The sequence below is a fragment of the Volvox carteri genome, assembly GCF_000143455.1.
Source record: "Volvox carteri f. nagariensis unplaced genomic scaffold VOLCAscaffold_53, whole genome shotgun sequence".
Taxonomy (NCBI): domain Eukaryota; kingdom Viridiplantae; phylum Chlorophyta; class Chlorophyceae; order Chlamydomonadales; family Volvocaceae; genus Volvox; species Volvox carteri.
Genome location: NW_003307596.1, coordinates 728,918 through 745,197, shown reverse-complemented (window position 1 = coordinate 745,197; position 16,280 = coordinate 728,918). Strand labels below are relative to the sequence as shown.

The following is a 16,280-nucleotide window of genomic DNA, read 5'->3' as shown; positions in this document are numbered from 1 at the left end:
AAGAGTCGAGCGGTCGGTTTCATACCTATGGCCTCTGTGAAGGAGGGCGACGAAGAGGCGGCGGTGGTTGGCCGCACAACCGGCTCTGAAGGTGGATCCGGTCCCGCTTCGGCAGGCCCTCAGTCTCCAAGCGTCACCTTTGCTGTCGACACCAACGGATCACCAGAAACCCTTTCGACCCCTGGCTTAGATGCCGCTGGTTCGGCGGTCACAACTGCTATTGACACCCCTTCGGCTAGCAAGCCAGTCGCTGCATTGGGTATGCGTGGTGGCGCCCAAGCCTTGGCAGCAGCCGCAAACCAGGCCAAGGCGCCAGGATCAGCCCTCAAGGCGGCAACACCGGGCGGCACTGCACGTGTTACCTCAACGCCGTCGACGGCGCTGAAAGCCATGGCTGCTGCCAACGGTGCAGGCAGCGCCGCCAAGGCGGGTGTGTCCAAGAGGCTTCTTCCCGTTGTCGTGCCCCAAGCACGGGTGCCTTCAACTCCCGGACAGCCGGTTGCAGGGCCGACTGGCCCCGTATCAGTAAGCCGACTTCCAGGGCTCGCAACGACGCCAGGCGCCGCCGCGGCCCGTACTGTTGCACCTGTAATGGGTGCCAAGCCGCCAGTACCGGCGTTAGCCATTAGCGCAACGCCTGGCGCCGCACCTGGTCGCCCCGGCGTTACGCCCCGCAGCGGAAGTGTATTCGCTTCGGGTAAGGTGCATCCGCCCGGATCGGGCATCGGCCGGCCGGGGCAACAGTCAGCTGGTCGCTCCGGTGCCGGAACAGCTCTCTTCGACACGCCCCTGATCCTTCGTGCCGCTGCAGTGCCGTTTGCTGATACGCCCTTCTCAGGTAAGGTATCAGGAACATAGCCTGCTCTATCATTTACTCATGGCCACTGTGTATAGGCATGATCCCACGTGCACTATTCTGTTGTCAATATCCCTTGGCGTATAAGTGCGCACATGGCGTTTATCCACGTAGGCTGCGAGTTTGACCTGGACACAGTCGACATATCGGCTGAGGCATCTAAGGCTATTGCGATGCTTGGTGGGGACGCCGGCAAGGCCGTGACCGGCGCCTCCGCTGCAGCCTCGCAACACACAACTCCTGGTATGTATTCAATCTCGCCCTGCTGTAATAATCGTGCTAATTCAGAGCACGCTGAACATTCCGCGTAGCCACATTGCAACTGCAGCAAGCATACGCCTAATTCTTGTCGTGGTTTGGTTCGCGTGCTTGCAGCCCTTGTAGCTGTCCGCGGCGCCGTCCCTGGTACGCCGACACTGTCGGTGCTCGAGACACACGTGCAGCTATTAACCAACAAGCTAGCGGAGGCGGAGGGCAACATCCACCAGTTGCAAGTGGGTGACCTATCAAGTCATAGTTTTCGAGAAAATGCTCGGGAATGCTTGACAGGCCGGTGGGAAATCCTACGGGCATGTGCGCGAAACACAGCATGGCACTCTACATGAACCCTACACTTGGAATTATGCAGGGCGTATACATAGGATTGCGTTGCGTGTACATGCGTCGCTTCCATTATGGCTGCCTGAGACCCTAATGCGCTGCTACAGCGTTTGCAAACTCGCTATCCCAAGGACTTGTGCCTTGGCTAATTCTGACTATGTGCCTGGCTGCCTGCCTCGTGTTTGTAGGACGAAAACGCTATGCTTCGAGATCAGCTATCAACTCTGCAGTTCGAAAGCAGCATGACGGTAAGAGCGTATTCAAGTGCAGTTATGCCGAAGGTCGCAAACGCTAAGAACCTTTACTAAAGGATTTCTTCCACATCTGTCTTTCAGAACGATTTGGACATGGAGCGCGAGGCCCGCCAGTTCTTGGAGCAGGAGCTGGCTGTGGTAAGGCACCGGTCGGATGGCCTGGAGGCGGACCTGCGCGCTGCACATGCGGAGGCCAAGCGCCGGGAGCAGGCGGCCGCGGAGTTGTTCGCAGTCCAGCAGGCCAAGGAGGCGGATTGGGCACGCCAGAAGGCCGAAACGGAGCTGCAGATGCAGCAGGTACGTGCTGTCCTTAAGACGAAACCTTGTTACACCAGCATCAATCGATGCATACGGCTATTGGGCGGACACGTACAGTGATATAAGAATGGTGCGATCCCCCCCTTCCAGATGACGTCGGAGGTAGATGAAGCACGCAGGCTGGCTCAGCAGGCAGGTACTCGCATTGCGGAGGCGGAGGCACGCGCTGCCGCTGCGACAGCCAAGTGTGACGAGGAAACCGCGCGGAGTAGGGAGTTGCAAGTCACGCTTGGCCTCCAGGCACACCAGGTAAGCCATGCGACCCTGGGCCTCAAATAACCTTGCATTTCATTTAGAGCACACCCCGTTCAACCGTCTTCTTGACGGTCCAACTTCCGCTTTTCCGTAGCTCGTACAAGTTCAGCGCGCCCGCGACGATGCTGAGGCGAAGTTCCAGCGAGCAATGGAGCAGCTCATCTCCGCGCAGACGAGCCACAAGAAGGCGGTGAGTGGCTTTGTTATATACGGACGAGCGAATGCTTCAAGCGCTTTCCAGGTTTAGGCATTCAGTCTTGTTTTTTGTCATGCAGGTTGTGGAGTACGAGCAGAAGATACTGCAGTCTAACAATCTGGTTGCTCAAATTAATGACGTCCGCGACAAATACCGCCAGATGAAGCAGCATGCCGCCAATTGCGAGCAGCGGGTGCAGCACGCAGAAGCCAAGGTGCAAGAGGTAGGACATTTGGGTGCCCTGGAGCGCGCTTCCTTTTCGCTTGCCGACGCCGCAGACAAGGTTTTAAGGAAATGAAAATTTCCCCCCTTTCGTTGTGCACGCAGACTGCTGCTGCCCTGGCTGCGGCGAACATGGAGAAGGCCGAATTGATGCAGATGTGCAACGAACTCTTGACTCAGCTGGAGGCCACGAAAGTGAAGGGCGGGCGATGAGGCGCTTGCCGTCGTGTGCAGTTGTGAGCCCTTACACCTGCGATCCATTCCTCAATTCCCTCGTGTATTTCCGGAGCAAAGCCCTGGGTTTCCTTGTTTGTGGGCCCCTCAGTTCGTGCCGTCGCAGGTTACGGCAGCGCGATTTAGAGTCGTTTGGTGTCGTGCTGATACCCCAGGCAGGTTGTTGTGCGATTAGCTGGAACTGCTGGCGCTGCGTTACCACTCGTGACTTATCTTTAGCGATGAAAGCCGGTGGCATCGGGTTACGTCGGGTCCTGGTCTAGCTGGACGAAATGTGTACGGCACCGATAACCGCCGTGCTTAGTAGATGCAACTTGCCGATGCATTTTGTGAGTCCTCAAGAGATGATTGAAATTTAAAGCAGGAGGAAACAGGGTTCCTTTCGTGTGATCCTTTTACTTTCATGAGTGGTTCTGTTGTTCGGCGAATGGTCGGCTAAGGAAAAGCATTGCAGATAGAAACTGCGCTGCTCTAGTTAACAAGGACAAGACTGTAAATGTCAATGGCCTGCGAACTTCGGCCTCGTTCGCTTCTCCCTTCTCGATCTCAAACTCACCCAGACCTAATGTTGACGCCAGACTCCCTTGCCATCAAACTAGAGCAGCAGGTTGGTCATAACGTATTGATGAGTTGAAACAAGCCGCAAAAACGTCGGATTCCATTCTGTTGTCACCTGTACTTCACTCATCGCAGCACCCCGGTTTCAAAGCATGCTTCGGCGGGGAAGAGCTAAAGAGGGCGACGTCAGCCCTTGCTGGCGGAATCGATATGCCTCCCTTGGACGGTAATAAGGTATGGCGACAGTCCTCCTGCCCCTCTCTATCAACCCCAAACCCTCTGGAGCTCCCTCATTCCCTGCCACCATTTCGAACCGCAACGCAAGGGCATATCCGCCGCGTCCGGGGCTACAGCCCAGTCGTCGCGTCCCAGCTCCGGGGGTGATGCGTCCATCTCAGCAATACTTGAAAAGACCTCACATCCAGGCGCCACGGAAAGCGACCTGGTGCTGCGAGAGCTAGCTCTCGCAGCCAACCAGTACCAGCGGTCGGAGGCCTTAGCCGGGCCCAGCGGCCAGGATCACGAGACGCTCTACAACCATGGACTGGTATTACAGGAAATGGCGGCGAAGCTAAACAGCTGCCCGGCAGACCAGCTAAAGCTGCTGCAACAGGTAGGCTATGCAAAACCTCGGGCCCCGCCGCTGGCACCGCGCAGGGTTGCATGAGAAGCTTGCCGGCCACTTCCGCGCTGGTTACAGTTTATTAGGGGCCGGGGCTGGCAGCCGGCCGCGTGGTGGCATATTTCTCCGGAACCGCATCCTCACGCCGCTATGCCGGCATGCCATGTAGCACCCTTGCAGCAAGGCATGCTTCCGATACGCTGAAAGACGATTGGGAGCGCGCCGGACGATAGAGCACGCATGGATGCATTGGCGACGGGGAAGCTGCCCCAGCTACTACCATTTGGTAAAAGATCACGGGGACCGGGCTGTGTGTGTGTGTGTGTGTGTGTGTGCGTGCGCGTGCAACATCCGCTAGCATGCCGGCTCTTCCCACCGGTATGACCCCGGTGTCTGATGCCCTAACGTTTTCTCACGAGGTCGGTCCCAACCAACGGAAGTGCGCAGACTGTCCGAATAGCCCTTGTCGACTCACCCGCTGTCTCTTGCTGATGCCCTGTTTTTGCAGGCGTGTGAGCTGTACGCCTCGGCTGCTGCTGCACGGCCGTCCTCTCACAACGTATTGTACAACTGGGGCGTGGCGCTGTCAGACCTCGCACGACTGCTCAGAGACACCCAGCCCGCGGAGTCGTTGAGCTTCCTACAGCAGGCAAGTCCGCCCGTCCATCCGTCCTCCGCTGCCGTGGCGGGTGCGGCGGTGCAACTGCAGCTTTAATGATGATTTCATGATGTGCCTCAGCCCAACCAGCTGCTCAAGCCACATGCCCTTGTAGACAAACAGTAATGTTCGGCTGGAGTGGGTGACGCACTGCACGCGCTTCATTGCTCGTTCATCACGACCGCACCCCACCTTGACACATTCACGGCGCCCTGCCCGGTATGTGGTGGTGGCATGTATACCTTTCACTTGACCCCCTCCGCTGGGAAAGGGACCGGAGGGTGAGCCGTGTGTACCCCGGAGGTTGTGTGTACAGCGCAGTGACTGGCGCGGATGGTGTCATTAATGCTGTCATTGGCCGCCGTGTCTGGAACCCCTGCTCCCCTGTCTTCCTCCCCTTTCCCACACGAGCAGCATCTCCCCCCTTCCCGCTCCATACACACACACACGCACACACACGCCCTCATGCGTTCCTTCTTTCCTGCCGAGGGCTCCGACAGGCCAGTCACAAGTACGCGGGCTCTCTTGACTTGCAGCCCGGCAACCCCCAGGCGCTCAACAACTGGGGGTTGGTGCTGCAGGTGGGCATATGGGGCAGGGGCCCTGGCTGGGAGGAAATGGCCAGGCCATATGGCTGGTTAACTGACTGACTGAGGAGCCGGCTGGCTGGCTGGCTGGCTGGATGGATGGATGGATGGATGGATGGATGGATGGATGGATGGATGGACGGACGGAAATGTAGCAGGGTGGCTTGCTACTGATAGATGTCGCATGGTGGCACATGGACGGCTTGAGGGACAGTGCTGACCAAGCCGATGGGGTAATTGGCCATTGGAATTAGTCAACGGAGGCGTCATCATGTGACTTTGTGCACCTCGCCACTTCCTGATGTGCTCCTGACTTTGACTTTGACTTTGTGCAGTTTTCCTCTTGCACCACCACCCCCGCCCACGCCACGCCCAGGAGATGTCCGGCCTGGCGCAATCGGCTTCAGAGCGGGACCAGCTGGTGTCGTATGCCCTGGAAAAGTTCCGCCACGCGATTCGGCTGCGACACGACTTTGACCGCGGCTGCTACAACTTGGGCACAGTGCTGTACACGTACGCATGTGCCGTACAAGCCGAGCTCGCGGCAGAGCTGAAAGGTAGGACCCAACAGGAGGTGCGACCTCCTCCCCCCCATGCTGCTGCTGCTGCTGCTGCTGCTGCCACAGGGCGCTGTGTGGTGCCTGGAACAGGTCCTGTCGGGCCGTTGGTCGTTTGGTTGTTTCCATTGGTCGGAGGGAAACCCCGTCCGTGACGTGGACAGCCCACACCAGGGATTCACGTACCGATGCTGTCCGCATGCGGGATTCAAGACCAGCGCCGTGCCGCGGCCCGCCACAGCGTGTGCGGCCATTGCTGCCACGACCCAGCCGTAGCCACAGCTCCGACGCCGCGGCCCCGCCGCGCCGCTGCTCTCCTCCACCGGCTCACCTTCCTCCCTGTCCGGGTGCTACCTTCGGACTACCTTGCAGTCCTTGCGTGAAGGAATGAAGAAGCCGCTGACACTGCTTTCCATCTTCCCTGCTGCCCTCACCTCGTCCTTCCTTCCCACCACCTGGCCACAGCCGGGCGCCTGACAAGTCCGGATGCGGCTACCAGCCGGGAACGCCACCAGCGAGAGACCCGGACTAGGGGCCTCTTCACCGCAGCTGCGCAGTACATCTGTTTGGCAGCCGCTTTGCAGCCGGGGAGGGACATCTACCGGTGAGAGCTCGCTTGTGTGCTTGGGTTGTGTTGTGTTGGGTTGGGTTGTGTTGGGGGGAACGGGGAGAGCGTTGCTGAGGAGGGGAACTGGGGAACTGTCGGACATGATTTAAAAAAGGAAAACACCTCAAGAAGCCGACTGCCGGCGCACGAGAAAAACGTACGTGTATGCGACACGGTCCGGCAGTGGAGTGTCGGGTGTTGTAAACCTGACAGCTCTTGACGACTCCTTCCTCATGACACGTGCTCCCGTTGCGTTAGTCTTTCAAATGCCGTCCCCATTTCTCCACAACCTGCTGCTCCTCCCTGGGAGGCCGCCTCCATTTCCTCTGGCCCCGCCTCACCCTCGTGGGGCCCTGCTTGGTGGTTCCGTACACCCCGAGACACACACACACACACGTGTTGCTGCACAGGCGGTCTCTGGCGGTAGTGAAGCCGCTGCTGCCGCTGCCCTTCCTGCGCGCCGGCTACCTGATGGCCCCCCTGGCCCACACGCTTGGCTCAGCGGGGGAGATGTGGCGCCGGGTTTGGTTCGTGCTGGACCACACGTCCCTCCGCTCGGCTTCAGATTTAGAGAGCTCCCTCAGCAACACCGCCACGGGTGACGGACGGGGAAAGAGGGGGATGAGGGGGCATTGAGCGGGATGGGGATGGGGGCCCGGCGTAGGGGATTAAGGCTCACGCAGACGGAGGGGAAGGTGGGACGGTACGTGCAGGAGCGCGAAGGTTGCATGGTGGACGAGTCAGGGGATTTGGATACGGGTACATACGTATGTATATATGTAGGTATGTATGTATGTATGTCCCCATAGTGTGCTGTCCACTGGTAATGAGAAGACGTCGGTTGGGAGAGGTTTTAAACTCCAAAGGCGCTGGAAGGGAGGTTGGGGTGCTCGCCCTTCCCCCCACCTTCGTGGTTCGTCTTTCCCCCTCTCCCCCTGCGTCATCGCTTTGGACTCCAGCAGCAGCAGCTTGCTACTTCGGGACGTCGGCACTGGTTTTCCCCTCTCACTTGGCTTGGTTGCCCTCCGCGTAAAATTGTCCCCATCGTGCGGGGGCAGAGATGGAGGAACGCGGGGATGTCCGGAGGGCTAGGGGCTAGGGACTCGTGTGTACCCCCGTGTACGGGGTGAACATGCAACTGCTGCACGACGGACAAAGACCCTGCCCGGTGCATCCAGGTGTTCCCAGTGCTAGCACCGTCGGCTAAGAGACACCCTAACACACAACCGCCCTCCCAACCCTTCACGCCCAGGCTCTCTGCCCAGCTCGCAACCCACCTTGAGGGTCGGCCACGCGGTCGGGGAGGTGCCCCTGGTGGTGCCGCTGGGGGACGTACTCGCGGTGCGCAGGTGGGTGAGCTCGGCCCGCCGCCGAGCAATAGCTCAACGTGGGCGTGTCAGGTGTAAACCTGCCTCGCGCCGTAGAGAAGACGAAACCATCGGCGACACCTGCCGCCTCCGAGGCCTAAGTCCCCAAGGCCCCAACCAGCCTGTTACCCGCACCTCACCCGCTCATTTAAACACATCCCCCCATGCATGAAGTTGTGCTGGCACCTTCTGTCGGTTTGGAGGACAAGGCAACCTGTTGGTCAGGAAAGACAATCATGACGAGAAGGTATTCCATGCCCACTGTCGCTCGCACCGTCCATCACACAGCACATCGCCCTTGCTTAGCCCCCCGCATGGTGCAAATCTGCTCTCTTGTGCGATGTCCCACCCTTGCTATGCACCACCGCCTCGTCCCCGGCTCACACCAGTTTAACCTCCTGGCCTATTCAGGGTGAACGATCCGAGTTTGCCTGAGGGGGAGGCCTTGTGGCTACAGCTCTCTAGGCCGCTAGGCAGTAGCATTAGCAAGGGTGTGGGCAGTTTGCAACCGCAACTGCAATCTCCACCGCAAGGCTCCTTCAGGGACTGGGAAGCAGGACCTGTAGCAGACGGCGATGGCGGCAGTAGCAGTAGCAGTGCTATGGAGGCGCCATGCGCGCAGCCTCGTCTATGTGTATGGCTGGTGGCGGACGATGTGGACAGCGCTGATGCTTGGACTGATGCGTTGTTATTAGCTCAGCATGTTGTGAAGAGCAGGTCGCCGGGGGCGTTGGCCGAGGCATTGATGCCGGTGGCAGCGGGCGGAGGACGCGGGCCGAGCGGTGGGGGTGCCGGAGGTAGCGGGGAGGGCGGGTTATGGATGTACTGAGGGGGGTCTTGTCAGGAGACGGTTCCGGGTTTCCTTTTCAGAGGTGCGTTTTCCGTGTATAGGTGGTTCGAGCATTCTTTGGGAAGAGGGAGAGTGTTCTATGATTGATGTCTAAAGTGCATCCGACAGGTTACATGTGATGCTGTTCTGCGAGGACCCCCGGGTAGTGCGACCTGTTGTGACGGTGCTGGAGCGGGGGTGTTCATTTGGTTGGAGTGACCACTGTCTCTCCTTCATGGGGGCCATTGCATATCCTTAAGGTTAGGTGGAGGAGCGCCTGCGGCTTGGCTTGCTCAGCCACATGGCGACGGATGATCTTAGGCGCAGGTACAGTGAAGATGTACGAAGTGCTGGGAAAGGGTTTTACGTGTTTTGTTAGAATGTATTTTTTCATCTTGAGGACTCGATGATTGTCGTGCTGGACCAGACACTGTTATGCCGATGCCGTTGACGCGTGACAGTTGTGTAAGGAGCTTGGGAGTACTTGATAATCTCGAACACGCATACCATACTCGTTTTCGTTGCTTTGACATGGGTTGCAGTGTGCGCTTGAGTGTTCTCAACCTTTCGACCTGCTTAGAAGGTTTTCACCATGTGGCTTTGCAGGCAGAAGGAATTGAGAAATATTTTGCACAAAAAAACAGTAGATCTGGTAAAGGATTAAAAAATAAGCAACGACCGGTTATGCGCAGAATCGCGAAAAGTGCAACGGCGAGATATTTTTGTGATTTTCACTTTATGTAAACAATCAACATTATGCATCGATTAGTATAAATGGGTAAGCTAACAAGATTAAAGCAAAGTCGTATGTAGGACGCGCGGCATTGCTTGATGGAGGATTAGCTTCAGTTGTGTCGCACCGCGAACACTGTGTCGTACCATATGTTTCTATTTGGCCATGAATGCCTTCTGAATCGTCATATTGAACAGAAGAATACATGCATCGCTTGCTGAAGTGTTATTCCTAGGCGAGGTGTGACGCGGCGCAGCTCATCCCCTTCCTAGGAGAGGGTTCAGAGCGCGAGCACACGGCGGGAGCGAGCTTTCACATTTTATACTTCACGGTTCAGCCTTCACGCTGTCCTCAAGCCAAAGGGAAGAGTGCCAACTATGCACCGTGGCTGCCTTGGGGCCGGAGCTGCCTCCGGACACCCAGTCAGCTGCGCTCGTTTGCAACAAGTCCTCGGCAGCTTGCACTTTCAAAGGTATGTCTTGCTTTGTAGTTATCGGGCGGTAACTTTCGCTTAGACGGGCTATCTTAACGCGTGATGCGCGGGCTCTGTGATGACAAACTTTAAGCGAATCTTACGTTTGGAGTTGAGCCCGTTGTTGTAAGCTTACATGGTTGTGGACCCTGACCTTTCCTTTGGCCAAGCAAAGCGTTTAGATGTGGAACCAAGGACGCAGCAACTTCAGAAGCAAAGGTTAAGGCCCATCCTCACGCAACATGAAGCAGCAACTTTATCCCGTCACTTGCTCATAGTAGTAGTGTTTATAACGCTGCGTGACGAGCGTTGGCGGCGGGGCACTTCCCTTCGCAGGGCATCAAACTTGGTACTCCGAAATTGCGGGAGAGCACAGCCGCTAGAATCATGCTACGTCCAGCCACATGTGCCTCGGCTTCATAAACCAGGACACGAGCGGACAGCGGTTGGTGTCTGCGCATCAATGCAGCGCGCTACCGCAAATTCTGCATCAACTGTGACGTCTAGCCTAGCGCAGTTTAATATGGTGAGTGGACACAAGAACTGCCACTGGACCGCTTGGCTTCTTCTAACAGTTGCCTCCTTGCCTGTCCCCTTTCTGTTCTCTTTTTCAGCTCACGGAGTGCGGGTCGCCCCCCTCAGCTGCCGATGTGCAAGAGGTGCTCCCGCATTTGACGCCCAAGCAGCTCGCGGACGCTGTTTGGTCATTTGCAAAGCACGATGTGAAGCCAACGCCTGACCTGATGGATGCAGTCGCGCAGGAAATACATAGCAAGCTTGGGCAATTCAGGTAAGCGGGTTTGAATCTAGGATGAACCGTTAATCTAATTTCTTCGTTACGATTGCCTTCTTGTTGCATTACCCCCACGCACCTCAGGGCTCAAGACCTAAGCAATACGTTGTGGGCGTTCGCGATGTTGAAGTATAAACCGACTGAACAGTGGTGGCAGGATTTCGAGCGGCAGGTGCGCCCTTTCCTGGGAGGGGACGACACTAGTTATATGACACCCCTTCCCTGGTACCTTGTTACACCTACTCCCCTTGGTGCATAAGTTACATGTTCTTCGGTTCCGGTGGTATCTCTCCTTGGACAAGGGACAAGCCGTCGTTCCCATAAGACTTACTGTGCACCACAGATTACCATGCTATTTGTAAAACCCCAATAAACTGCGCTTTTGTACATCAAAAATGCGAGCGCAAAATGTGTCTGAACTTCATGGGCGTCCGCAACAATTTGGCATATGCTTGCATTCCTTCTTGCCTCCCTTGAGTTCACGACGGGTGCCACAAACCAGGTCACCGTACCTCGCCTTTCTTGCCGCATAACGTTTCTCAATGTCGGCCCTCCCAGGTGTTTGGTGCGCTGACGGACCTTACGGACCGGGAACTTGCCAATCTGTTGTGGGCCTTCGCGGTGCTGGAGCGCCGCCCCGGGCAGCAGTCGCAGCTGCACCAGCAGCCACCACAGCAGCAACAGCAGCAGGCTCACGTGGCCCCGTCCCAGGGGGACCCTGTGGAGGCATCATCGCGACCTGTCCACGCCGAAGCAGCCGCAAACCTGTTTTCCAGCAGCCTGACAGAGGAGACGGAGGAGGCGGCAGCGGCGGGCTCGGCTGATCAGGGGGTGTGGACGCCTGGTCCTTGGCTACATATGTCTCCTCCTAGTGGCGGCCCTGAGCTGCGGGGCTGGGTGCTTGACCCCCTGCTGGCGCATAGCTGTGCAGGCGGCTTTGCGGGCTACTCTGCCACCAGTTTGCATCTGCTAGTCTGGTCGCTGGGCAAGTTGCATTACACGCCGCCAGCTGCTTGGCTGGAGTCTTTCCTGCCGGCAGCGGAGGCGCACTTTTTCCGCTTTACACCCACCGAGTTGGCCAATATTATCTGGGCGCTGGCCAAGCTGGGTAAGCAGAGGCCGTTGCTGTGGCCTTGTGTGCGCGTCTCTTTGGGTTTACATGGTTGTGTGCAAGCCAGGTGGCCCGCTATCCTGCCCAGTTACCTGGCGCATCGCACTAGGCACGTTGTTCATGATGGTACTGGGCTGGCTCTTTCCTCATGCGGCCCTCTCCTACTTGCCTTTTCCCCCTCTTTCCCTCTGTCGCTGGCCTTCAGGCGCCCGGTTGCCGTCTGAATGGCTTGACAAGTTGTTGCTGGTGGCTCAGTGGCGCTTCCCGTCGTTTCCAGCTCGCTTGCTAAGCATTGTGGCATGGAGCACTGCTACCCTCAACCATCGGCCGCAGCAAGAGTGGCTCATGTGTTTCGAGGAGCAGGTGAGCACGCGGCTGCGCCGCAGGAGGTACACACGAGCCCTTAGCGCCATGGGCGGGCTGTCATGCCGTGGTATTTCACTCGCGGTTTCTCCACTTCTTGAATTTCACGGACTTGACGTTCCGTCCACACTCTCCGCCACGCCTTTACTACCCTCCACCCCCGCCAGGTCCGTGCCAAGTTCCTGGACTTCAGCGGACATGAGCTAGCATGCGTGGCTTGGTCGCTACGGCGATTTGGCTACTCGACCCGTGACAACGCTGTGTTCTACATGCTGCAGAAGCAACAGCACTTCTTGGCAGCGGACTTTGAGATTCTGTCGAATCCGAAGCTGCTACGTCAAGTGCTGGGTTGGAAGGCCTCGGTGCGGGGCAGCAGTGAAGGGTCTGATGTGGAGGGTGGCGGCGGCAGCGGCGGCAGCAGCAGCAGTGATTGGAACCGCAGCGGCGACGGCGGCGACAACAGTTTTTGACATCGTCAGGAAGTATCATCAAGTCATTGTGGACAATGGCCGAAGGTACCACACACTACTTGAACAGACATGGTGTGTCTGCGGGGAGAGGGGAAGAGGACGACGAGATGCCCCGCGCCTGTTCCGTTGCAGCCTCACCTTGCCTAGCATGGCTTGGCTTGGCATGGTCTCATCTCTGCGACGGCTCTCCGCACGTCTCTTGGAGATTATAATCTACCCACTGCTTGGAAAGCCATCCGCTGCAAAGCCTGCGTGAATGGTGCCTGCTCCGGTTTTTGTTCTCAGGGTACTGACTGAGGTAACGAGGCTATGCGTGTCGATTCGCGCCGAGTCGCACGTCTGGCCCACTTCAATGCTGGCTGGGCATTCCTTACATGATTCACGGAGAAGAGACCCTGCTTGGGCCGTTTCGCTTTTTGTCGCTCGCGGTGCTCATACCAATCTTTGCCTGGCAGCTGGCAAGCCGTTGCCTGTTTGCTGCCGCATGGCACAGACGGCCACACAGCGCTGCCGGCGACGGGAGATTGCGCTTCGTCGCCCTCTATTTCCTCGGGGATCTGGTCTCTAGGTTTGGTAACAATGATCTTGGGCTGAAGTGTGGTGCTTGTACCGTTGCGGGCAGCGATGCCCCTTGCAGGGCAACCTCAATCAAGGTTGAGATGTTGGTGCAATCAGGGTGGAAGCCTACGTGGTGACGGTGCGTTGGCTCCGGCAGTGCCGAAGTTGAATTTTATCGTGAATATGGCGTTGGAAGAGGGCATGGGCGTTCTGTTGGGAACGACAGAGTAAAGAGCAGCATTGGAGAGATGCTACTACTATTGTCTGTCGCGGTTTGCCTTGTACAGCTTGGAAGGTGTTGGCTGTGTTGAGTTTTTGCGAGGACCGGGTTGTGAGGCTTGGTAGGGTCCTCACCAACCTGTGTCGTGGTCGCCGTACTACAGACGGTGTACGTGAGCTTGTTTCGTTTGTGCGGTGCGACCCCGAGTCACGTCAGGGCGCGAGGGAGGGGCTGGGAGCGGTTGGTACAACCGCACTGCGGCCGCCTGAAGTCTGAAGTACACGAATGCGATTTGCAGTTGTTGAAGAAATTTGGCAAGAAGAGGGAGCCGAGGAAATATCTTTTATGTTGCCGCGTGGGCTTTAGTCATGAACACGTGGAGGTTTAATGCGAGTCCTGTTTAGCAGCAGTAATAGGGGCTTTGGAGAGATTATTTTGGATAGTTCTTTGGGCGGTTACGCGCGTCTAGAGAGTCAAGAGAGCCGGAATTGTGACAGGTCTGCTTGAGTTCTTAAGTCTAGTTGTAGTTGCACACCCCAGGGCTGCTGTTTTTTGCCGCCTGCGTATGGCTTTTCCCTCTGCACCACGGCTTGTACTGGCACTCGCTTAGGCTCTAGTGGCCTAGGGCTTGCATAACCCAGCGTGAGGTATCACCCAGCCTGTACGCGACGCAGTGGCAATCTTGTTACATAATAGAGAGAGCCTTCAGCCCGTTGGCAGACACTCCCGTACTGTGGGATGGCATGGGTTCTTTGGGATAAGCTGGAGAGGCGTGGCGTTTGCGTCTTCACCGAGCCCTACATGGACTATGGCTCCGAAGGTGGGAGCGGCCATTATCTCTTGGCGGCGGCTTGGCTGCCACATGTGGATACGTGAGCGTGCATCGTATGGAGGAGGCATGGTTGTTTTGTCTGGTTGCGATGCGCATGTCCGCTGTACAGCTTGCTGGCTATGTGGCTGCCTGGGTGGCGTCTTGCTGTCTCGCTGACAGACTGCTCAGAGGCGGGTCGACTGGTTTCGTAATGACATACAGAAGTGGGTTAACAAACGCCTTAACACCGAACAGGTTGTGTGGGAGGAAGCACGGTTATCCTGGCTAGCTAGTGTTGGGTGAGGAGCGGGCAATGTACGTCCAAACGGTGGTGCACGCAGATGGTGGCCTGTGGCTTGAGGCGCGCTGAGCAGGCTTCACGCTTCCGCCTTAAGAGTTGGCCTGCACGTTTATCGTTCCTCTGTGTTCACACACGCTTTGTTTGGCCCTTGGACCTTTGTATGGTCAACCGGTAGAACGAGTCGCGGCGTATTGGCGCCAACGCCATTCCTGGTGTGTCTGTCACACTTGGAAATGAAGAGAATTTGTTTGCCTGAACCAGCAACGGGGTCGCACTTTCTCATGCTATGCGAGGTACGTCGGCGGAAGGAGGAGCGGCGACGCGCACGCCTGGGATTCTGGTGTCGTTTGCGCTGACCGCTCCTGCTTGCCGATCCGTGTCTCTTGCATTGCTCAATGGCTGTGTCTGCGCGCTGTTTCTTCCCGGTTGGAACTTCTCGTGATGGGTAAATCACATGATGGGTAAATCACCTCGTGCGGTTTTACGCGGGTCCCACCAATCTTTGCATTGGTCTTTGGACTGTCGTGAAACGCTTTCTTCGTTCAAGATAAGCTTCTCGTTTGGCCTGCCCTTGGCGCTTGGAAGGTAGGGCTTGGGCTAGATAGGAAGGCCTTGGCATGTGTGGGGGGGAGAACGCTGTGGTATAATGCTTGCAGCAGCAGCGCAATCAAAAGCGAATGGTGCAAGCTGTAGCTACGAAGCTGAGTGCGTTGTAATGGCCCCCTCAGGTTATGAAAGCACGCGTCAGGGGCCACATTACATGTGCCTCAGCTGAGGGAGATGGTTATACCTGTTCTGTTGCAGTGGCAACGCCGCAAGTCGAACCGCAGATGTATCAGTGTTAACGTTTGAATAGTTACTGGGCGGTGAATGATGATTTGTTGTTGGCAAAGTAAGTTCCAGATGTTGACGAATGGTGCCCGGAGTATGGCGCGACGTTTTGAGAGAAGAACAAACGCAGGCTGTTGGCAAGCGCACCTTTCCCCCGGCGCGCTTATAGCCGGCGGACGTTTCCTGTATCTTTCATTGGTTGTTTGAATACGACGTTGCAGCTGTGGAGACAAGGCGGCGTAGCCTTACTTGCATTGGACGCAGAGTCGTAACAGGTTTAGTCACGGAAGTCATTGTTTGGTCTTGTGCCAACCGTTTGGATGTGTATTGTAGGAGCTAGATTGATGGCTTCCATTTAGGGTGGCCGTGGTTGTCGTCCTCGAGAGTCTGCGGCATGCTCAACGGATTCTTCTTTCTCGCCCCCAATGCGTTGTTCGTCTTCTCCACTATGCAGCCGCTCTTCGTCTGCACTTTCTTGCAGGGCGGAGTGGTTATGATGGCGTTGACGCGGGGCAGTCGGGTGTGCAGTGCGGTGTCCATCACACCAGAAAAGGCATTGACGTTGGCCCTTTGTCGGCGTTACCCAAACGACCTGTCGACTCGGGTATTATTTCTTGCCAAATCCAGAGCCTGCCGCGTTCTCAAATGTTCAAAATGGTGGCGGCGTTGTGGCTGCCGCGTTTGGCGTTCTTTTCGACGGCATTGAGTATGTGTGTCCGTCTTGGTTGCGTCAGAGTGTTGAGAGGAGGAGGGCGTCAATGCGCCATGGCGAAGGCTCCGGACGGTGGAACAAGTGCTACGGACGGCTACTTGCTCGGGCAGCAGAATGGCTAACCGGCAGCTGTTAATGGGCGTTGTGCATGTATGCTGCGTGTGTGTATTCCTTTTCCCTGTACA

General features: G+C 57.0%; 2 protein-coding genes across 2 annotated transcripts; both read left to right on the top strand.

Annotated features, from left to right (window-relative positions):
- The first annotated feature begins 2,558 nt into the window (after positions 1-2,558).
- Positions 2,559-9,202, top strand: VOLCADRAFT_121444 (uncharacterized protein). Its single transcript, XM_002955647.1, has 11 exons — positions 2,559-2,702; positions 3,629-3,727; positions 3,819-4,106; positions 4,624-4,804; positions 5,263-5,354; positions 5,737-5,934; positions 5,987-6,161; positions 6,383-6,521; positions 6,935-7,122; positions 7,777-7,873; positions 8,303-9,202. The coding sequence occupies exons 1-11, from the start codon at positions 2,640-2,642 to the stop codon at positions 8,718-8,720; spliced, it is 1,938 nt and encodes a 645-aa protein (XP_002955693.1). The 5' UTR covers positions 2,559-2,639; the 3' UTR covers positions 8,721-9,202.
- A 460-nt stretch (positions 9,203-9,662) lies between these two features.
- On the top strand, positions 9,663-13,705 carry VOLCADRAFT_121443 (uncharacterized protein). Its single transcript, XM_002955646.1, has 9 exons — positions 9,663-9,925; positions 10,262-10,451; positions 10,540-10,715; positions 10,803-10,890; positions 11,277-11,414; positions 11,604-11,826; positions 12,035-12,192; positions 12,360-12,554; positions 13,118-13,705. The coding sequence occupies exons 1-9, from the start codon at positions 9,831-9,833 to the stop codon at positions 13,355-13,357; spliced, it is 1,503 nt and encodes a 500-aa protein (XP_002955692.1). The 5' UTR covers positions 9,663-9,830; the 3' UTR covers positions 13,358-13,705.
- The last annotated feature ends 2,575 nt before the right edge of the window (positions 13,706-16,280 follow it).

Bases quoted from the DNA above. Each gene is read 5' to 3' on its own strand.
- VOLCADRAFT_121444 (XM_002955647.1), top strand. From the start codon at position 2,640: ATGAAGCAGCATGCCGCCAATTGCGAGCAGCGGGTGCAGCACGCAGAA. The intron at 4,107-4,623 runs GTAGGCTATGCA...CTGTTTTTGCAG, and splicing joins AGCTAAAGCTGCTGCAACAG to GCGTGTGAGCTGTACGCCTC. The intron at 5,935-5,986 runs GTGCGACCTCCT...CTGCTGCCACAG, and splicing joins AAGGTAGGACCCAACAGGAG to GGCGCTGTGTGGTGCCTGGA.
- VOLCADRAFT_121443 (XM_002955646.1), top strand. From the start codon at position 9,831: ATGCACCGTGGCTGCCTTGGGGCCGGAGCTGCCTCCGGACACCCAGTC. The intron at 10,716-10,802 runs GTAAGCGGGTTT...CACGCACCTCAG, and splicing joins AGCAAGCTTGGGCAATTCAG to GGCTCAAGACCTAAGCAATA. The intron at 12,193-12,359 runs GTGAGCACGCGG...CACCCCCGCCAG, and splicing joins TCATGTGTTTCGAGGAGCAG to GTCCGTGCCAAGTTCCTGGA.